Source organism: Nycticebus coucang, chromosome 17, assembly GCF_027406575.1.
Source record: "Nycticebus coucang isolate mNycCou1 chromosome 17, mNycCou1.pri, whole genome shotgun sequence".
NCBI classification, from domain to species: domain Eukaryota; kingdom Metazoa; phylum Chordata; class Mammalia; order Primates; family Lorisidae; genus Nycticebus; species Nycticebus coucang.
In genome coordinates, this window is record NC_069796.1 from 44,836,256 (window position 1) to 44,859,759 (window position 23,504).

Sequence of the window (23,504 nt, forward strand, 5' to 3'; positions counted from 1 at the left end):
AACCCCCCACCCCACAGTCAAATCTTTATTAGTCAGTAATAAGGTTTGGGTATTTGGCAACCTCCATATGACATGATGAATTTTTTTTTTTAATGCAGGAGCCACCAACGTTTTAGTGTTTAATAATTAATAGCACAAACGTCCAAGGTCCAAGACATTCAAGAAACTGGGGGGTAAATAACTCCATAAACTATAAAGTATGTGATAAGAATGCACATTTTATAATATAAAACCTATCTACACATAGTAATTACTTGCAAAAAGTTCTCAATCCTCTCTTGGGTTAGAAAAAAAGTATTCCAGATTTCAGTGTACATTGTTAGTAACCTTCAACTCTTTTGTGTGGCAAGTATCCTGTTTTCATCTTCCAGCTCTTCCGCTCCAGCCTGTGTCATGAGGCCTGTAATGTTTTTTTCCAGATCATCAGTGCAACTACTCAGATCATCAGTTTTTCCAATGGTCTAGTCAGACATGTTCTGAAATTCATTGTGCATCTGCTTCAGGAGTGTCTGCGCCACTGAGGTGAGACCTTGCACTATCTTGGGGTCAGTCTTAGCCCTCTACCCAGTTCCCAGCTTGGTGGTAATGTCTCAGACTGTCACCTACACTTGGTTTGCCCTCACAGGCGTCCCCAGCTACTGCTCTGGCAAGGAGATCAACCTGGTGTTGACAGGGGCGCTGTTGGAGGTGTCTGGCTCAGGAGGGCAGGCCCTCATGAATGGCTTGGTGCCCTCCGCATGGTCATGGGGGTGTTCTCCCTTAGTTCATGTGAAAGCTGGCTGGACTGTGACACTGCCCCCTCTCTGCCTTGCTCCTTCTCTCCCCAGGTGACATAGCTGCTCCCTCCTTGCCCTTGGTCTCAACTGGAAGCTCCCTGAAGCCCTTACCAGAAGCCATGTTTTTGTCTGCAGAGCCATGAACCAAATAAACCTTTTTTCTTTATAAATTACCCAGCCTCAAATGTCCCTTTATAGCAACACAAACCAAACACAATCAGGGTTCTCCAAAGAAACAGAATTAATAGGATATATGTAGATAGATAACAGGGAATTTATTATAGAACTGGCTCGTGTGGTTAGTGAGGCAAGGATGCTCCACAATTTGCTATCTGCAATCAGGAGAACAGGAAAGACGATGGTGTCAGTGTGAGTCCAAAGGCCTGAGAACCAGGGTGGGGCACTGGTGTGAGTCTCAGAGGACCGAGACCTAAGAACCTGGAGTTCTGATGTCCAAGAGCAGAAGATGACAGATGTCCCTGCTCCATGAAAGAGCGTGAATCCACCCTCCCTCTTCCTTTTTGTTCTCTCCAGGCCCTCAGAGGACTGGATGGTATATTAGTGAGGCAAGATCTTCGTGACGGAATCCTCTGATTCCAATACTAATGTTGTCACTCACAGACACAGAAATACTGTTTTACCAGTTACCTGGACATCCCTTAATCCAGTCAAGTTGAAACATGAAATTAACTATCACGTTCTCCACGTCTTTGTCTTCAGTCAGTAAATATCCAAATAGGTAACAGTTACTGTTGCTTCTATTAGTAAATATATTTAGGAGTCAACCACATGCTAGGCATTTTCCTAGGTGCTGAGGAAACATCAATAAAATAGAGTCAATATCCTCAAGGAAGTTACCTTCTAGTGAAGAAAACAGATAGTAAAGAAATTGTCACACAAATAAATACAAAATTATACATTGTGCCTTGAAAGAAAAGCAAAGAGAGAGCGGGAAAGGAGCATCTCATTGCTGTATGCTCAGGGAAGCTCCCCCCGAGGAAGTGGCATTAAACAGAGACTTGAAAGAAATAAAGCCATGATGTCTTGTTTTCTCTTACCCAGCACCCATTCACATTTTTCTGTAATCATAGCCCAAGTCTTCCTAGAGAAAATACTCTACCTACATCTCAGCCTAGATGTTCTAGAGACATTTCTGCCACCTCTGGCTCCCAGGGTGAGATCAAAACCCAGGCTAAGCCCATCAGTGACGATTCCACTGGTTCAGGTGTGAGGACGTGACCTCTGTTAGGCCCACAACGGGAAGGCTCCACCTAGGAGCCTCGGTTTATGCTATCAGGGTAGCAGACTTTCTTCTCCACTGCACTGAATATTATTGTGAAGATACAATCTAAAAACTAAAACAGAAGATAATACAGAACTGAAAGACAGCTAAATCAAGAACTGGACCCTCTTACCATCATTTGAGCTATGACTTAAGCCTATGCTTAACCACACCCGCCCATGAACTGTTCGGACATATGAGTCACAACACAGTCCTTTTTGGCAAAAGCAAGCATGGTAGTCATTAGTGCTAGTCTTTCCCCATGCCCCTTCCCCGGGGTTCTGTTCCTCTGGACATACGGTAGGACTGCGTTTGCTCATTCCTTTAAGTTAGACACGGGACTTGATTTGCCCAATGAAATATGAGCAAATGTAATGTGTGTCACTTCTGGGCAAAAGCCTTTAAAACCCCTGCCATGGAAATCAAATAGATCAAATAGATTCAAAATGGTGAGAACTTTGTCACCCTAAGATCCCAGCTGAACATGACAGGGAGAAGAGCTCTCCATCAACCCAGATGGGCAAATATAAGTACTGACATTTTGGAGTCATTCTTGAGTCGTTCTTTACTACAGCATAAACCAGCTAATCCTGACTTAGGTTCACCAGATTCATTTTTTCCCTCCCTCTCTCCCTCCCTCCCTTCCTTCCTTCCTTCCTGTTCACCAGATTCATTTTTTTTCTTTTCTTTTCTTTCTTTCCTTCCTTCCTTCCTTCCTTCCTTTTCTTCCCTTTCCTTTCTTCCTTCCTTCCTTCCTTTTTCTTTCTTTCTTGTTTTTTTTCAACAGAAAATGTTCTAACCCATTCAATGAGTACAAGGAAGGTGACGAAAACTAAAAGATGAATCGTTCATTGGAATGATTTGAAGAGAACCAACTGAACTGGAAGGAGCAATGGAATTGGAGGTTGGAATGAGAAAGACCTATTTTGGAGCTATTGCAGGGGTCCAGGTAGGTGGAGGTGTTGCTTTGGACTACAGTGATGTTAGGGAACGTGAAGAATGGAAGGATTTTCATTTTATTTTAGAGAGAAAATGATAAGAAATAATTTTTCCCTGCCGAAACTCTTTGCTTCCTCATTTTGATGTTTAAAATATCAAAAGGCAACATTAAAAAAAAAAAAAAAGAAAGAAGCTGTACATCCTGGGACACCCCACCACCACCACCAAACCCTTGAGTTAAGTCAGTTAATAAGCAGTACATGACTTTGGATAGGCTTCTCAGCTCTATAAGAGTAAGAGGGAGTTAGGCAGAATGTCTCCACTTTTTCCTTTAAGCACTGACATTCTGTGCAGGCTGAACATAGAAAGCTAGAGTCGAATGGGATAAGTGTTCCCATAAGATCTTGTCATAGTCTAGTCATTTTGTGAAAGATGAGAGTAAAATCACACTCAGTGACACAGAAAGGACTAGAATCTTTCTATTATAATTTTGTAGCAGTAGTTTCTTTAACAGGAGTGTCTGAAAAATGGCCAAGATACATTATCAACATGACTCACTCACTCTGACTTGGGTTCAGACAGACCCTTCTACATCACATCTGTTCCTCCAAATACAGCAAACGATCTGGGATGCACAAAGGTACCCAAGCAATATCTGACTAGGTAAACTTCAGAGGCGCTTTATCAGAACGCAGTTTACTATAGCAGAACTTTCCAAAAGGTTTGCCTGACATGCTTTGACACAATGCCTGAACACAGATGTATTTTTAGTAGTTATTCCTTCTGAATTTGTGTTTTAATTACAGGAGTAGCCATTAGCTTAATGTTTCTGACCATCTCTGCTCCCTTACTCACCCCTGCCCAATGACTGAATTTGGAGAAAAAATGAGATATAACCATCTGTGGATGAATGGATAAAGAAAACATGGTATATATACACAAGGAAATACTATTTGGCCTTAAAAAAGAAGACAATCCTGTCATTTGTGACAATATAAATGAAACTTGAAGACATTATATTAAGTGAAATAAGCCAGCCACAAAAACAAAGTACTGCACAATCTAATTATGTGAAATCTTAAAAAAAATAATAATGATGATGATTAATAGCAGAGAATAGAATGATGGTTACCAGGGCCAGGAGAGTAAGAGTGGGGATTATGGAGATGTTGGTCAAAAGATACAAAATTTCAGTTAGACAGGAAAATAAGTTCAAGGCAGCTATTGTACAACATGGTTACTATAGTTAATAACAATGTATTATATACCTGAAAATTGCTGAGAGCAGATTTTAAATGTTCTCACCACAAATGAATGATAAGTATGTGAGGTTTAGCTATTCCACAATGTATATGTATTTCAGAACAGCATGTTGTAGACTATATATATATATACAATTTTTATTTGTCAAATAATCAATTGATAATAATAATAGAGTATGGTAGCTCAGTTTTTCCCTCCTTATACTTTTTGGATCTGTCGATTTCTACTATGAGGCCATTGAGGCCACAGGGAAGCCCTGTGGATGAATATCTCCCTCTGAGCCTGAGATCCACTCTTAGGGATCCCATAATCATCCACCACTCAAGCCACATCCCCCAGTGCAGCCTTCATTAGAAATGAGGCTGATGTTTTGAGCTCCACCTCCCCGATTTCAGACGATGCTGAACTTGAATGAAGGGAAGTGACATTGACTGAGTTCCTTCAGATCCCAAAACTTATGTATTTATTTTAATGTATACTGGAAAAATGTATGACCACTTAATTAAACCCTACAATTCTACAGACATTATTGCTTAATAGAAAGCTAATTGTTTTAATAGGTTCAATTGAATGTTAAATAAATAAAAATATTAAGAAAATAATAACAGGTGGTATAAAATTATGAATTTAGAAAATATGGCAACAAATTATGAATTATGTGAATGACAGAGTCTGAGAATTACTAACCCAAAGAGGAAAATTGATAGGAGACGTGTCTTGGCTCCATCTGGGAGTTTCATCCTACCAAAAGGATTGTCAATTCAACAGAAAGGGTGTGGTTGATGAAATCTTATATAAGAAAAGTATGGAACTGCAACATAGTAAGCTAAACTGGAAATATCAGTGTGAAATAACAACCTTAAAAAGTGTTTCTTCGGCTCTGAGTGGCTTGGCAGCAACAGCAATAGTGTTCTGGTTCCCCCTCTTCACAACTCACGTGTGCTGCCAGAGACCAGCTTCAGGACTTTAACGTTATTTTCTACTAAAAGGAAAAGAGTCCCTTGGAGGATAGGTAATTCCATGATTTAAGAGAGAAAAAATAAATCAGAACATCTCTCCAACATCCTATTTTTGTCAAAAAGCAAGGATGTTTTCAAGCATGTCAGGGCAATGTACAAAGCCTTCCCACAATCTATATGGTGACAATTTTTAAAAATAAAACGTTCACTATAAAAACAAAGCACAGATACCAATGAGAAAGAGAGAAAACAAAAATCAAACATATTCCCAGGTCCAAAAAATGGGATTTTGCTGCTAACCTCTTAAGGCCCTTCAATGAGCCTCATTCCAATTCCACACCCTTCCCTTTCAGCATCTCCTCACTCTTACATTAATGACTTCATTGCATTTTTTATAGTTTCCAAATCTGCAGTTCTAAACCTTATGGGTTAGTCTTGCCCATTTCTAAAAAAAAGATAATATGCTTTTTCAGATGAAATTATAATTTGAACGTCAAAATTACTATCACCACCATTGTCATCACTATCACCTTCATCATGGATTATAGGAATAAATTGAGTCTCGTGAAAGGTCAGGAATTCAAAATGACTCAAAATGGAAAAGTTAATATGAAGTCCCCAAATGCCAGTGTAATAGAAAATAATGAATATAATAGATCATATTTATTTTTTACTGTTAACAATTAGGAGGACTTAATACTTCTTTTATTAATTGTATATGTTTATGATGCATAGTCATAGGCCTCTATCTATTTAAGGAGAATAAATGCTGGAAACTGTAAGCCACCAAGTCTCAGGAAAAGTAGTTATCAAAACCAGTTTGAGTGGGCACTGACAGTAACCACCCAGAGAGAGGGTCCCACAGCGTTTGCCAATGCAATGAATTACCAGGTGACCTGCAAAGGAATGCTAAGGACAGGGACTCAATCCCTCAACTCCTAGGAGATTCAATTTTAGTGCTAATAAGGAAGATGTCAGTTTTTAATGCTAAGAGACCAAATCAATATTTGATTATGATAGGGTAATCAGTTATATAACAATGGCCGTGTGATAATTACAAACATAATTTCAGGAGTAGATACTAAGTTGTAAAATTAAACCCTCGGCCTAAGATAAGGCCCTAAATAGTCTTGCTGATGTAACAGATGTCATTGAACTACAGAAAAGCTTCCTCTAAAAAGGTGATTTGGGTTAGAAACACCTTGAGAGAAGCAAACAAGTCTGACCAAGAATTAATTAGTCAATAATTGCAAGTCCTTCTTGGCTGTTCTGATAAGATCATCTTTTCCTTGAATCTGTTCAGAATTTTGTGACCCCAGAAATAAATAAAAATAATAATATTGAAACCTTGAGGGTATATTTAAAAAAAACATAAAAAATCAAGCACAGAAATAAAGGCACCAGATCCATGATATTGATGCTTTAAAGTAGATTTAAGTAAAACTAAAGCAATAACTTCTATGATCTTTGCTTTGTTTGTGAATTAAGGTTTTGAAATGTTTAAAAGGATTAGCCATTCTAAATATATAATTGCAGTTAGTTTAACTTGTTCAAAATGATTTGTTTAATAAATTTTTAATCAATTTTAACCCCAAGAAAAATCGGTTTTCAGTTTTGGGTGTTAAGATTAACAAGCTTAATAAATGGAACAATAAACAAAGAACAAATGGTTGCAACTAATTTTTTCTATGCAAAAAGCTCTTTGAATATAAAGATTCAATCAACAAGCATCTCTAGACAGCAGGTGGTCTTACCTTGTGTTGGTTATCTACTGCTATGTAACAAATCATCCCCTGTGTAGCTCGTTTGCTGGCTCAAAACAACATTTATGACTTCGTGGTTTATTACCCCCACAGGTCAGAGACCTGGGCACAGTTCAGCTGTGTGATTCTGACTCCAGGTAACTCACAGACTGCAATTAAGCTGTCAGCTGTGGTTGCAGTCATCTCAAGCTCAGCTGGGGAAGAAGCCCTTTCCAAGCTTACTCATGAGATTGCTGGGAGTATTCAGTTCTTAGCTGGCTATTCGGGAGGCACCCTGCCACATGGAGGCATAAGGCAGCTCACAGTGTGGCAGCTGGGTTCATCAAGTGAACAAACAAGAAAAGTCAGAAAAAGAGTCATAGTCGTTGATAACCATTACTCAGAGGTGACATCTCATCATTTGTACCATATCCTATTGCTAGAAGTCCCTAGATCCAGTCCACACTCAAGGGGAGGGAATTATATAAGGGGAGGAAGACCAAGAGGTGGGGATTGCTGGCAGCCAATTCAGAAGCTGTCCACCTGTGAAATTTCCCCCAAAGCATTGGCCCGTAACCACAATACACTGAGGGCCCCATGTTTGCAATTAAATGTCAAGTCTCTGCAAACACCAAACCACCACATATTTATTGAACACCTTCTATGCACCAGCACTGTGTAAACGCTGAGGACACATTAATGGATGAGTCACAATCCCTGCCCTCAGGGAACTAGCAGCTGAATAAGGGAGACCAACAATGAAAGGAAAGTTAACCACTCTCTACTCTCTTCCTCTCCTATGGCAGCACCTACTATTTTATTTTGAAAATATTCATTTAAATCTATTGTTCCCTGTGAGACTGTGATGTTCTTGAGGGAAGACACTATGTCTTTCATATTTATGACTGCTTCTGTCCTGTATATGGCCTGATACATAGGAGGGCTCCAAAAAATGTAACACTTCAAACCTAAAAGAGTAGGGATGACCAACTGTCTATTAGTCTTTTACACTTTAGTATGAATTAAGACCCTAATCTTCCAAGAAATAATCATTGATAGAGGAAAATGTGCTTGGAAGCTGAATAAAAGTGATACCAAGGGGGCTGTACATAGAGGAAGCTCATGGTGTTAATGTGTTAAAGGAGATAAATGTTGACTCTAGTTTGATGAAGGCCTGATTTAACTACCCACCTCCTCCTTCTTTTCTTCTGATTTTCAAGCAAGGAGAAAATTCTACCATATTATAATTCCAGGTCTTTTTTCCTCTGGGTTTTATATGTGCTTTAACACAGACAGTAATTATATGCCATAATTTTGACACTGACATAACTCCATTTCTCTCTCACATAATTGCATGAATGTGAACTCTCTATAATTACTGTGTTTAATTAGAAAATGAGGAGATGCAACTAATGAGGACAGGTGATAAAAACAACTGCGAACATTTCTTTCAAATTTACCTTTAGCATAAAATTCACTCCAATTAAGCTCTACTGAACCACAGAAATTTTTTTTATAAATGTTACCAGCATTCATCTAAATGAATATATTACCAGAGCAATTCATATTTGTGGAAGACTTAGGACAAGAAAATATTATCTTTTCTCTGAACTTAACCTTAATCGATATCTTTGGCCAGTTGAATTTGGAAAGGTAAATTGTAGGTCACAAAGTTAATGCGTAATTCACTTTTCAAAAAATTTTAAAAGTGCAACTCTCATCAGTAGGAGTCTTACTAAAAGACTAAATAAAAGGGAAAAAAAAAAAAGAAGTGCTCTAGAACAGGGGTGTCCAATCTCAGCCCACAGGCCTTACACAGTCCAGCATGGGTATGAACGTGGTCCAACACAGAATCATAAACTTGCTTAAAACATCACGTGATTTCTTGGTGATTTTTTTTTTGGTGGAACTTCATCACGCAGTTCTTAAGCATGAACTTCATAGATGACAATGTTGAGAAGCATTGTCACATGCAATAAACATAGGCATGCTCTATTTGTAGGCCTGCGTGGCTTCAGTTTTACAGTGATGTGGGGCTCCCATGGGTGCTATCTTCCAAGCACAGTCAAATTGACACCATCCGACGTTACATGTGCTCATGGTGGCTTGGCGAAGTAGCAATTATCAATAATATTCTAACCTAACATGGCAACATGAGGCGGTTACTGTTCCGTACAAGTCAGGTAAGCTTTCTTATTTGATTATTAAGGTGCTTCCACACCTCAGCAGTGCCTCACACATCACCTGTTGTGCTTTACAATCGTCCCTCTGCCTCACCCAGCATTGGCAGCTGAGATGTGGAAGGGACAAACCTTGCTTTCTGTTTTCCTAGCAATTAATTTTCATAATAAAAGTAAATATAGTCTCCTATCTATTAATATTTTTTTAATCCCAGCATGGCTTCTACAGTATCTCAAAAAAAAAAAAAAAAAAAGAGAAACCCCCAAAGGAAAATTATAGATGAAAGAAGCTTATTCAATGAAAAATGGACAGATGACTATTTTTCTGTTGAGCAAATAGTAAGGCACTTTGCTCAATTTGTAGGGAACTTGCACACATTTTCAAAGACTATAATTGAAACGGCATTATATGCCAAAACATGCTGCCAAATTCCATGCCTACGAAGGATTTGTGTCATAAGGACAAAGTAACTATGAGAGAGGATACCTGGGAAAGGTGAGGTCTAGGAGGTCAAAGGTCTTCTCAAGGATACACCTGCAGGGGCCTCTCCATGGTGACTCAGCTCTTAAGAATCTGTAGACTTAACTCCTGGGACCTGGAAATTCCTACTTCTGTGAAATCCTGTAGTTTTGTGAGGGATGGAATAGCTTCTCCAGCTTGATTCAAACTGATCAATGATTCAAACTGGGGCTGGAACTTTTTGACCAGAGATAAAAAGGGAAAGACCAAGCCAATTGGGGAGCATGGGATTTGCCTATGCCGTTCACTGCAATGGCTGAAGTACAGCCCTTCCTCTTATAAACATGGCATTTGGGTGCTCTTTCCCTCCATTGGGCCTTGTCTTCCTGCAACAGCTGAACTTAAAAAAAAAGTTTGTCTTCTTAACATAAAAAATTTTTTTAAGTTACAACTCAGACAGATTCCATTGTAAAAGCTAGTTATGTGGTAGCATATTTAATACCAAAAAAGTCAAAACCATTTACTTATGGTGAGTTTATTAAGCAATGTATGGAAAGGCCGGCAGATATAATTTGCCCTAAAAAAGGAAAATATTTCTAAAATCAGTTTGGCTGGGCGCTGTGGCTCATACCTGTAATCCTAGCACTCTGGGAGGCTGAGGCAAGTGGATTGCCTAAGCTCACAGGTTCGAGACCAGCCTGAGCCAGAGCCAGACCTTGTCTCTAAAAATAGTCAGGCATTGTGGCAGGCAACTGTAGTCCCAGCTACTTGGGAGGCTAAGGCAAGAGAATCGCTTGAGCCCAAGACTTTGAGGTTGCTATGAGCTATGACACCAGGCCACTCTACCCAGGGCAATAAAGTGACACTCTGTCTCTAAATAAATACATAAATAAAAATCAGTTTGTCTTGCCAGACTATACCAGGTGAATTGAAGAAAGTAGAAAATCTACTGAAAGAAGTTCGGCTGCTAATTTTAAATTTTATGCTTTGATGATGGATGACATTACTGATGCTACAAATATGGCTTACTTGGCCATTTTTTTTTTTGTAGATACAGAGTCTCACTTTACTGCCTTTGGTAGAGTGCTGTGGCATCACAGGGCTCACAGCAACCTCCAGCTCTTGGGCTTACATGATTCTCTTGCCTCAGTCCCAGCTGCTTGCCTCCCGAGCAGCTGGGACTACAGGCGCCCGCCACAATGCCCAGCTATTTTTTTGTTGCAGTTTGGCCGGGGCTGGGTTTGAACCCTCCACCCTCGGCATATGGGCCCGGCGCCCTACGCACTGAGCCACAGGCGCCGCCCTACTTGGCCATTTTTATTAGAGGTATTGATGACGAATATAACGTCATTGATGAAATGACTTCTTTAGTGCCATTAAGACACAATGAAATCAAGAGATTTATGTATACAAAGCAGCAAAAACTATGTTAAAGCGATTTTCTTTGTCCTTTGTCAACATATGTGGTACAGTTAATGATGGTGCCCCAGAGATGGTAGGTAAAAGAGATGTACACGTAAAATTAATAGAAGACGAGGCAATTGCCACCTAAAACTCATGTTTGAGAAAGTATTGCATCAAAAAATGTATGTGAAAAAGCCTTAAAAATGGATAAGGTCATGCAAATCGTCATCAAGACCAATTCCAGAAATTCCTGAAAAATATTGATGCTAACTTGGGCGATATCATTTACTTTTTTGGAAGTAAGATGACTAAGGCAAGGCCAAATATTGAAAAGATTTTATGATTTGTGACATGGTTATCAAGTTATTGATGACACCAAAAATCAAATTTGTGCCAGAACTTGATGATGAAAACCGGCTTACAGATTTAGCATTTATAGAGGGCTTAAATGAGTTAAACATGCGTCCTCAAGATGAAAACCACCTTATAAATATAATGTTTCAAATGAAACATTCCAAATGAAAGTGAAATTATAGCAAGCTCAAATTACAGCAAACAACTTTATGCATTTTGACACATTGGCTAAACACAGTCCTATAAACAGGGAAAATATGCAGCCTTATTTTTCAATTTGATACAATAATTTGAAACAGATTTCAAGATTTCTGGGAAAATAATCAATATTTTGGTGCATTTGCAACTCCATTTTTAGTCAACATAAATATGTCATCTGCCAATTTTCAAGTGGAATGCACAGAACTGGAATCTGACATTCAATTTAAAGAAAAATCTGATTATGCCTCCTTATTGGGATAGGTCCTCTCTCCCCAGAGACAAATATCCCTCTCTCCACAATCACACCTTATTCATGTCATCACTTTTTGGCAGCATCTAAATTTGCAAGCAATATTATTTTCAAGAATAAAGCACATTAAGAATAAAATTAAAGCACAAAAAGAATAAAAATATCTGATGAACTCCTTGAGAATCATAAGAATTGCAACTACTTCCATCAAACCAGATATTGATGCATTAATTTCTCAAATACAATGTCAAATATCCCACTAGTTTTATGTTGCCTACTTTTACTTTTATAATAAACATATCAAAAAAATCTCAAAGATGTTTTATTACTTAGATATGTAAATTTTCTATATTAGTGATGGCAAAGCTGTGACCTGCTCCATGATTTTAAAAGACTCTCTGAATGGGCTGCTGCATAATTAGGATTATTATGAGAGGACTTTGTTGTTTATCTATGGTGGCCAACATCACAAAAATTTTACACAGACCATTTTTTTGCTCATCCATTTTCGTTAGAGTTTGTGTATTTAATGTGTGGCCCAGGATAACTCTTCTTCTTCTAATGTGGCACAGAGAAGCCAAAAGGTTGAACAACCCTGCTCTAGAGGCAAAGATATAAGGCCTATAAACTCTGCACTCCTCATGCCGCAGAATCCCTAGCCAGGCAAAGAGGAGACTATATCACCATTTCAAACCACAAGTGTCCTCCAAGCAGGGCGGAGTCAAGGAAAAGAAGCTTTGCAGATCTTTGTATGTGAGGAATAGATAAGCCTTAAGATAGAGCCATGGTTGGAAATAGGAGCCAAAAAAATGAGTCATTCTGCCAGCAAAGTAAAAGGAATAAGGCTTAACCTTAAGGCAGAGAAGGAAGGAGGAACAAGCCCAGTCAGCAAAAAAAAGTCTTGCTAAGTTGTCTCATTACTATAATGCAACATCAGCTGCCTAGGAGTATCCCCCATTTTCAGTATAGTTTGTTACTTCCAAAAAGGCCCAGGAAGGCAAGAGGTGTGTAAGGATCTCAGACAGGGCCTGTATGTTTAGTCTGGTCAGATACGCCAGGTCTGCCATGGAAAGGAAAAGTATAAGTAGGACTAAGAGTGTAACAGAGGTGAAGGGTGGAAAAGGGTGAGGAAATTTTTTGTGAGTTGTCTCTCTAAAACCCCCACCCATTGTGGAAATTAAAACCTGTATTCCTGCCTGAGGCCAGAAAAATGGTTTAACAGAGGTGAAGGGTGGAAAAGGGTGAGGAAATTTTTTGTGAGTTGTCTCTCTAAAACCCCCACCCATTGTGGAAATTAAAACCTGTATTCCTGCCTGAGGCCAGAAAAATGGTTTTTGCTATTTGTTTTCTAGTATCTTAAAACTCAGGAGATGGCTCAACAGAATTGTGAGGCGAAGGGTCATGAGATCATCAGTCCACCGAAACCACCAACTATACTTAAACAACAATATCCCGAAGTCGAGACATGACACTGGTCACGTAGCTCAACCACAAAAACCCCACCTTTGTTCTCACTAATTGATGAATACATATGTGCACGTATGGAAATAACACTCAATCATCAATCAAGCAGGTGGGAGAACAGGGGTAAGCAAGGGTAAATTCACACCCAATAGTACAATGCGTGCTCTCTGGGTGAAGGCATACTTGTAACTTTGACTCAAACTGTACAAAGGCAATTTGCCTTTGTCCTCCCATGATACTCTGAAATTTTAAAAAATCAAAATGTTAAAAATAAATAAATAAAAGCCCTGTTTTTCTGCTTAAAGTCAGGATGGCAGTCTTTTGAGACACTAGTCTGCCACCCTCCTCATTTACTGACAAATTAATAAACTTCTCTTTTGTTTTCCTCAAACCACTTGTTCTCATTCTTTGTTCTCCTTGGTCTGGGACAAGTACTGAACTCAGGGACAAGCATTGAACTTCCAGTAACAAGAGATGATCAATAAACTGAATTAATTAGATCATTCAGACAACTCAGAAGTTGGTAAGTATAAAAGTGCTTAGACCAGTTGAAGGAAAGTACTACCAAATCCAAAAAGGGGGGGGGGGGACCAGATATGTAGCAGCACCCCTCACTCCCTACCATAAGAATGTGACCTTTTGTAACTGTCCTAGGAAATAGCCCTGAGCTGAAGCAGATAACCGGTAACTGGTTCTGAAAGAAAAAAGCTAAGCAAATGTTTAACTGCTGATCTTGTCTTAAGACAGATGAGTAATCAACCAGAGTTCTTCTTATCTGGAAAAGCCCCTATGTCTGCTACCCCTCCCTAAAGCCCCTGCTATGTCTCCTACCCCTCCCTAAAGCCCCCACTATGTCTGCTGCCCCTCCCTACTTTATGGTTTTTGCCTTTATAAACTTGTAAAACCTGCTGTTCAGGGCTTGACTCCTCGGCTCCTAAAAGAGTTGCGAGTCAGGCCCCAGCATGCTGGAATAAAATCCTCTTGCTGTTTGCATCAAGCACCATCTCTTGCGGTTGATTGGGGTCGTCAGAGCTCAGGGCAGAGTGGGGGGTCCTGCCCCAAGTCTTTCACAGTGTCCTATCTGGAAGCACACTGATACAGGCATGTTAATAAAATAAATACAAACACATTTTCTGGAACACAGCCCCAAACTAGGCCCAGCTAACTCGGCCAAGCAAAGGAAAATAAAAGTCACTATTGTAAGTAACAAAAAAATAGCCAAAGGGTCCTCCCAAATTGTAAGGCCACATTCATTTATTATGCTGACTATCTGCCCAAGACCATCTCATTAATGTAAGTCTTTTTAAAATCTCTTTTGAGTACCTAGTACAAATTCTTAAAGCATAGGCAGAAACAGTGAAAAACTGTCCAATGAATGCACAGATAGTACATGTTAAAGACATGTATTTTAAAAGTTTTTGAGCTTTCAAAGGATATAGTGTTATTTAAATCACAGCATCACCATGTTTTCATTTTTTTAAATCTTCATGTTTGTTTCTAGCTCTGAAGGGATTCTTGGGAGCACCAGTTAGCTAACCTGGTTCTTAAAATTACCCCTAACCCTGCCCAACCCAACTGGCAAATGTTTGTAGTTCACAAATCAGGAAGTGGATAATTTAGAGCAAAGGAATATCCACTAATAGACAAAGAGCTTAGGTCTGTCTGTTTTAGTCGGTGGTAGCTGTATCTCCGAGTACAGAGTAGGTTGGTTCTGTCTTCGAAGTACAGTATATCCGAAGTCCTGTCACTTTTTACCACTTCCACTGGCACCGCACCGCCCCGGCCACCGCCAGCGGTCAGCGGGTTTGATGCAGCATCTCAGCGGCCTCTCTCTTCCACCCGTGCCCGGCAGTGTCGCCTCTCAACAGGGCAGCCAGAGTGGCCTATTAAGACATAAATCAGATCACGACCCTCCTCTGCTCCAAACATTTACCTCGTTTATCAGTCGGGATCCAATCAGGAAAACAGAAACCACTTTAGATATTTCCAACAGAGGGAATTGCTCACAAAGATTACTAACTGCAGGAAGCCATTACCACCCCCAGGCCGGAGAACAAAAGGGGAAATGGTATCACATCGAACCTACAATCAGAGCTACTAAAGCCGCTACTGTTGGAACCAGAAGGCCTAGCCTTCCCGGCGGCTGCGCCTGCTGCCCTGCGGAGAGGTGGCCAGGAGCCTGATCGCAAAGAAGAGGGAGGAGCAGGAGGAGGGCGCTGCCGTCCTCCCGCCTCCCGGTCTCCCGCCGGGCCCTCCCTCGGCCAGGACCTGGCCGCACGCAGCAGGCGGGGAGTCTGGGAGCTGTAGTTTGCAGGTCTCCGGCCCCAGTTTGGAGAGGAGGGGGAAGGGTTGGCAGAAGACGCTCCTCTGCCTCACTCAGAGTAAAACCCGAGTTCTCACCCTGACTTCCGAGCGAGCGCACGCGCCTCCCCTCGCCGCCCCCTCCCCACGACCTGCGTTCTCGCTCGCCCCTGCCCCTCCGGGCCTCTGCTCACTTGCGTCCCAGCGGTGCGGCTCTGGCCATTTCCTCTGCCTGGAATGATTTTGCCCCAGCACGTTCCGAGCTCACTACCTCAATCCCTTTAGGCTTTTTCACTTTATTTCATTTTTTTTAAAATATATTTTTTGAGTCAGTATCTCATTCTCTTGCTCAGACTAGAGTGCTGTAACTTCATCGCTCACAGCAACCTCAAACTCCTGGGTTCAGGCGATTCTTCTGCATCAGCCTCCCAAGTAACTGGGACTACAGGCACCCTGCTCTCCTCCCAGCTAATTTTTCCATTTTTAGTAGAGAGGAGGTCCCGCTCTCACTCAGGCTGGTCTCCAACCCCTAAGCTCAAGCAATCCACCCACCTCAGCCTCCCCAGAGTGCCAGGATTACAGGCGTGAGCCACCAATGACACCTTTTCAATGACACCTCCTGAAAATTAATTTAAAAATTTCATCCCCTTCCAACTCTCCGTGTCCCCTCAGTGTTTTATTTTTCATCAAAGTTTTTATCCTTTTCTAACACAACTATACACAATACATGTCGTTTTGTTATTTATAAATGTATGTATTTTTATTCTATATGTATATTTGCTACATCAATATATATGAATTGTCCTGTAAATGTATATATTTTAATTCTATATGATTTTTTGCATAAATACATAAATATTATATATTTATCCTACAGATTTATGTATGTAGTTGTCTATATTCCATCACCAAAATGTAAGCTCCACAAGATTTTCTTTGTTTTGTTTACTGACATATCCTCAGTGCTTATTAATGGTCAATAACAAAAAATATTATATAAAAAAACACTAGTTGGTGAAAAAAGAAAGTATTGTACACTTAAAATTTTAAGAGGGTAAATTGCATGTTAACTGTTCCTACCTCAATAATAATAAATAACATAAATGTGATCATGAGTAGACGTACTTATTACGTGATGCAAAGCACTGAAGGCTCTAAGAGCCTGGGGTAGGAGCTCACGCCTCTTCCTCTGGGCAGCCTTCCTAACCCCACTGAGGCTAAGTAGGGTGCTCTTTCTATGTGCTCCAAACCTTCCCTGTCATTGCCCTAGCCTAACACGTATCACACTGTTTTGTAATCATCTGTTTACTATCCATCTCCACTAAAACTGCAAGTTACATGAGACTCCAAAAGGGAGGCACCTCTCACGATAACACTGTACACCAAGCACCTGCCGATACTGTCCTATGTGTAGGGAGCTCAAATAACATTTGTGGTCACATGTTTCTGTCAAAAACCAGAATGCAGCTTAAAGGCCTTTTGACATCACTCCTTTGGTATTCTGGAAAGACGGAAGAGCAGATAACTGTAGGAAAACATAAGCAGAGGCAAAAGTTAAGTACAGAAGCAAAAAAAGCTGCTGAGTAATAGTAAGATCTAGGTACATACAGACAAATTTATCATGGCTTTGAAAAATATTTTAATCTTTTTTATTACAAGTATTTATATTGCCTGAAAAGCCTTGATTGCATTGTTGAATTATTTTAACAGATGAATGTTAGAGAATAACAAATTATCAAGTCATGAAATCAAAATCATTATAGAAAGCAAGGGGTCTCAGGAGATAACAGATTTTACAGTGTCATTCTTAAGGGGTACAGAAAGTGGGTGTTAGAACTACAAAAGTTCATTAACAAAACTATTTTTCTGATTTTATAATCAAGTTTAAGAGGAAATAATCTTTCCTTAGTATGTGCATTCATAAACAGTAGAAACATAATTGCTAAATATCAGCCTTCATTAATTTTTATTTTAGAGATTTCCAATAGATAACCTATCATAAATCTATTTATAGTCCTTTATGAGGAGATCGTGGCTAGATTTTAGACTTAAAATAGATTTTTTTAATTTGGTGATAATTCGGGGGATGGAAGAAGTCCTGTCACACACACATATTTGAGCACCAAATTTATCATAAATAACTTTGACTTGGCTTATAACCTGAGCAGGAAGACGCATGGGAAGTGTCTGATCTCATCTTAACCTAAGAAGCAGCATTGCTCACTGCCTCTGTGGTTAATATCCAAGCACATCACAAAGGAGGGGCTTAGGACTTTGAAAGGAAAGCCTCAGTGTACACAGCTACGATTTAATAAAAAAAAAAGAGAGAAGAAAGAAAGGAAAGCCTCCTCAGCTTGCCTGTCTCCAGAATGAACATCCTGCTTTGCCTGCTGTAGCCACCTAGTGCCTTCAGCTTGGCTATCCCTTTCCTCTTTTGCTTAATTAGAAATTCAATTTGGTCAATAACGATTTAAGATGCATTATAAGAAGCAGAAATTCAATTCATCAGAAACCTGACTTTTTATTCCTTTCTTACTGCATAATTTTGCAAAATTTAACTCCCAACCAGAAAATGACTTCAACCTGCTGCCTGAAGTATACATTTATTATTTGTTCACTGGCGCAAGGAGAAAACTGAGCTAAGTCAAGTGAGATATTTTCACACATTCCTGGAAGGATAATTTTAGATCAAGTTTCGGAGCAGACTCTAATTTGAAAATGCCCCTGCCACTTAGACTCACATGGAGATGTTACCAGCCTCACAAAATGTCATCAGATAATTGAGTTTTGCCAGTGGTGGGAGTGACTGCAATCACTCTGGCCTCCTTGCTGGGAGAGCAGGAGGAGGGGGAGGGGGGCATTTTATTAGAAATAATTTTAAGGAGGGTGCCATAAAAGCAGACATGCAAAAGCCATAGGCTATTGATTGCAAATCTGGCAGGGCTGCAGGCCGTTCTCATTGCAGGCAGGGCACCTCAGGGCCCGGTAGGACTCCTTAAATCTGTTGGCCAGCATCGAGAACTTGCTGCCGTGGCACAGAGAGCAGGTGGCACTGCCTGACCCTCGGCAGTGAAGACAGTTGTCCTCAGGAAGCTCCCCATCCTGCAAGACACAGGCCAGCGTTTAGTTAGAGCGCCATTTCAAATCCACTGTTCACATACAGGTCAATACAGCACTTTGGCAAAGGCGAGGGTAGAATGAGGGGAAAACACTCCCCACACATGCCAGTGAGGGAACTGTTGAGGACACAGAATGATCACAGCCAGTTTATCAGAGAGCATTTCCCTGGTGGACATCTCTCAGATAGCATCACCGCCACCACATGGTGCATTCCAAGACTTTACATTCTTCATCACTCTTGTCACCATCTGATATGTTATTTCTGTAAGCTCCATAAAGGCAGGAACTTTTTTTTCCTCATTGCCAAATACTAACAGTAGACCCTTGTGGCATGCCTCAGAGGTAACAGGTGCCGTTCTAAGAGCTTTCCGTATATCAATTCATCTAATCCTCACAAAATCCCAGTGAGATAGTTTAAGTATTACCATCCCATGTGACAGATGAGAAAATGAGATACTGAGAAGCTGTTTGCCAATGGTGACACACGAGTTTGGAAAAGGAAGAGGCAGGTTTTGATCCAGGGAGGTGAACACCAAAATTAATGTTCCTAATGACCACATATCCCCTTGTTGTGGCTATCTAATAGGAGGTGCTTAAGAAAGATCATTTGTGACCCAGAGACTGAGCGATTGAATGAATGAATGGATCAATCAGTTAATCAATCAGTGTTATGATCCTTCAAAGCTTAGCTCTGAATTCTTGTAGTACTGTTTTATTGTCTTTGTGAGCAGTAGACCCAGTGATTAAGAGCTTTGGAGTTAATAGATTAGGACTAAGGCTATTGTCTGACGTAAGCTGTGTAACAGGCAGGTCCCTTAGCCTCTCCCAATCTGTTTCTATACCTGTTAAATGGTAATAATAATGTTTACTCTTCCAAGTAGTTGGAATATTAAATAAGAGAATATATGCAGGGCGGCGCCTGTGGCTCAAGGACTAGGGCACTGGTCCCATATGTTGGAGGTGGTGGGTTCAAACCCAGCCCTGGCCAAAAACCACAAAAAAAAAAAAAGAGAATATATACAATGCAATATTATCTGGCTGATCATAGGTTCCTATAATAGCCAGCACACTTCTAAGCCTCCAACAAGTCCTGGATGCCTACTCTCCAGAAAATGCCCCTTGAATAGTGTCTTGCTCTTCCCCTGCGACATCTCAAGAAAGGTGGCAATACTCATATGTGTATTCCTTACAGACTGGGAACCTTCCAAGAAATAAGGAAAGATACCAGACCAAAAACCAGCGAATCCCGTAACAAGTCCCATCCATTTCACCTTCTAAACATCTCAAATCCATCCCATTTTCTCCCTCCCACAACCACCAGTCCTAGCCTGGGAGCCCACCCCCTCTGGCACGAATACAATGTGGACCCAGCCTCCAGTCTTGTGAGATGATCTCTCTCTGCTGAGGCAACTTCATTAAGTTATGTAGTAACCGCCACATACAAAGTGTTGAGTGCAGTGGATGATCATAGTTCACTGCAGCCTTGAGCTCCTGGGTTCAAGGGATCCTTCAGGAAACCTTCTAATGAACTTTCTTTTCAGATAAAAAATTTCCCCACCCCACCACCAACCCAGCCAACTCCTACTTATTCTAGAGGTCAGCTTAGCAGCTCTTTCTCCACATAGACTTGCCCACCCACACGTCCTGATGAGGAGCCCTGCCCAAGACGCCCTGTACTGCCTCTAGCATGGCGAATCTCTCTGCTGACCGTTCCTGCTGACTCTACGGGAAACTGCTCTAGTGCCTTTTCACCATCATGTCCCACACACCCAGCACAATGCCTGGGACATTTGTGCTGCATGAATACACAAACAGAACAATGGCATGTGGAGAACCCTTCCTGTTCTTAAATTCTAGGAACCAACAAAATAGCTGGAGTCCACTGGGTAGCTCCACCCGGCTCTCACAGCTTTCTTTTTTAACTAAAGAATAAAAATAATCTCCGAAAAGGGAGGCACAAGTTTTGAAAATAGCTCCATTATGCTGCAAAGTGCCTAAGAAGGCATTGAATTTTACTTTAATAATTCAGTTTTGTAAAATTACTTTTGTTTCCTTCTTTAGAGACAGGGCTCACTCTCTTGCTCCGGCTGGAGTGCAGTGGCACCATCACAGCTGGCTGCAGTCTGTACCTTCAAACTCCTAGGCTCAAGAGAGCTTCCTGTCTCAGTCTCCCAAGTAGCTGGAGCAACAGAGATGAGCCACCATACCCAGCTTCAATTTTATTAATTCTAGATTTAGGGTATGGAAGTGATTATTCAACTGATCAATAATTCAAATTATGTCTATGCACCCTCTTCTTAATATTGTATTGATTATTGCCATATCTTAATACATCAACTATAAAGAATTTTGTTTTCTTTCCCCTAAGAACTCAAAATAAATGTTTGCCAAATAGTCATAAAGAAAATTGCCAAACCCGTTTTTCTGCCAAATCCATTATTCTGTATCTTTGTACTTGATCCCGGTAAGATTTCAATGATAAAAGTCAGTGTTGAACAAGCAGGTACGGTAAAATCCTACCATAATGCTAGACTTGTAATCCAAAAATTTATTTGCATAAAATATCAGGTCAGTTAGATAATGAAGGATTGATGAAATGACCTGGTGAGCTTGCTATAGAGAACAAAAACAAAATTTTTCTTTTTCTTTTTTTTTTTTTTGCAGTTTTTGGCCAGGGCTGGGTTTGAACCTGCCACCTCTGGTATATGGGGCTGGTGCCCTACTCCTTTCAACCACAAGCGCCGCCCAAAAACAAAATTTTAATCAAATTACGTCTAATGTCACATTCGAGGGTGCATTATTAGTGTTTCACTGGAGTTTCCATTCTTATCCTGGGTTATAATTTCTTCAACCACTCATCCTCACCATGCTTTTTATTTCAATTAATTCAGTATAGCCCAGGCACAGTGGTTCACACCTGTAATCCTAGCACTCTAGGAGGCTGAGGTGGAACTTTTTGAGCCCAGGAATTCAACACCAGCCTGAGAAGAGTAAGACCCCCATCTCTAAAAATAGAAAAATTAGCCAGGCCTGGTAGTGTGCCTGTAGTCCCAGCTACTTAGGAGGGCCAGACAGGACTGCTTGAGCTCAGGAATTTGAGAACAGCCTGAGCAAGAACAAGATCCCATCTCCACTAAAAAATAGAAAAATTAGTCAGAGTCATGGCTCATGCCTAAAATCCCAGCTACCTGGGAAGCTGAGGCAGGAAGATCAATCACTTGAGCCCAGGAGTTTGAGGTTGCAGTGAGCTATGATGACACTATTGCACTCTAGCCAGAGCAACCGAGACTTAATAGGAGGTTTTAGACCAGAGTTACAAACTATAGCTTAGGTTCTAGAAACTAATAGACCCACCAATCTACCGCTTAATAACTCCACAACCAGGGACAGGGGCCTGATCTTTCACCACAGTCTCAAAGGTTTGTGTAGCCCTAAAGACAGTAGCAGGCACCAATCTAGAGATCACATAACAAGGCAGTTACAATCATGAGATTGGTTGGCAGATGGACTTAGATTTGTCTACTGGCTCTTGTGACTTTTGGCAAGTAAAAGTCTCTGAGCCTCAGTTTCCCCAGCTGCAAAATGAAACCATAAATAATACCCACCTCACAGAATCCTGATGAGAATTAAATGGACTACTGCATGAAAAGCATAGTGGTGCCTGGCTCTCAGAAGCCCTCAGTAAATAAATAGCAGCTATTATGATTGCAATTATGATGGTGGTGATTATTACTATTATTTCAAAGGTGAGATCACATAAAGCATAAAGAAGCACAGATGATTTATGGCCTTGCATCCACTGAGCACAAAGCCCAATTTTTCCCGTTCCACCTTTTACTGTAGCTGGATTCAATTATTCTTCTCCTTCTCTTTGAGAGTTAATGCACAGGCCCAAGCCTGGCCTGGCTTTCAGCCATGCCCTGTCCTTGCATCAGATTCTCTCTGCTGCCCTGTTCCATGTTACAGAACAAAGAGGCTCTTGGTCAGAAGGGGCTCCTTGATGTTCTTTGACCCTCTCTTTTAGGATAAAGCTTGTCTGGGAATTTACTGCATGAGGGATGGGGCAAACAAATAGCAATTTAAAACAGAGTTTAAAGGCCGGACAAGTGAAGTATAACCTTTCAGAGCAACCTTCTGCTGTACACCTCTGTCCTGGTTTACAGTATTACAGCTAAAAAGCACGGATCTCTCCACACTGAATTTAAAGGTAATTGTCACATCAGGCCTACTCTTACTTTTTTATTCAGACCTGCAGTTGTGACCCACAACTGGCCCTTTTCTGAAAATATGTGCTCCCACAACTTACAATATGGTATAAGAAATAATAGAATTAAAGAATTGTATATTTAGATATCTTAAGCATTCACATCCCAAAGTTTTTACTTAGAACCAATTTGGGGACCCCGGCCATAGGGTCAGTTATGAGTGGGAAAGCCAAGTTCGCTGACGCACCTGTGTGTACCGGTTACGGGGGAACACGCTTTCCGCTTCCAGCAGAGGCCCGTTGTGCTGGTCCTGGTCTCCATAGCTTTCCTCTTTGCTTATCAGAGACTCTTCTTCAGGCTCTTCTTCATTCTGGAGCATTTTCCTCATGAAGTCTCTCTTGTCCATTGGGGTACGAATGATTTTCAGGTTGTTCGTATAGATGATTATCTTTCCGAAATCTATAATAGGTGGGGGCTAGAGAAATGCAGAATGAGCATGGAAACTTCCCCACCAAATACAGGGCAGCAGAACGTGTCCAACATCCCAGGAAACAGGAGAGGGGGAACCAGCCAATGCTGGCGATCCCGTCAGACCCCAGAGCTC

The 23,504-nt window shown here is 40.7% G+C and overlaps 2 protein-coding genes and 1 pseudogene across 4 annotated transcripts in view; all 3 read right to left on the reverse strand.

Moving 5' to 3' along the window:
- The window catches only part of PRELID2 (PRELI domain containing 2), a 108,000-nt gene extending 100,838 nt beyond the window's left edge, over positions 1-7,162 (reverse strand). For both annotated transcript variants that reach the window (XM_053567204.1, XM_053567208.1), the window contains exon 1: positions 6,974-7,162. In XM_053567204.1, the coding sequence (XP_053423179.1) occupies positions 6,974-7,009 (36 nt within the window). In that variant the 5' untranslated portion in view covers positions 7,010-7,162. The remainder of the gene's footprint in view (positions 1-6,973) is intronic.
- LOC128569213 (heat shock factor-binding protein 1-like) lies at positions 279-917 on the reverse strand (annotated as a pseudogene).
- Positions 7,163-17,894: 10,732 nt separating the features above from the next.
- Positions 17,895-23,504, reverse strand: part of GRXCR2 (glutaredoxin and cysteine rich domain containing 2) — a 31,278-nt gene continuing 25,668 nt past the window's right edge. For both annotated transcript variants that reach the window (XM_053566955.1, XM_053566956.1), the window contains exons 3-4: positions 23,148-23,375; positions 17,895-18,677 (exon numbers count right to left, since the gene is read on the reverse strand). In XM_053566955.1, coding sequence (XP_053422930.1) covers positions 18,495-18,677; positions 23,148-23,375 — 411 coding nt within the window. In that variant the 3' untranslated portion in view covers positions 17,895-18,494. The remainder of the gene's footprint in view (positions 18,678-23,147; positions 23,376-23,504) is intronic.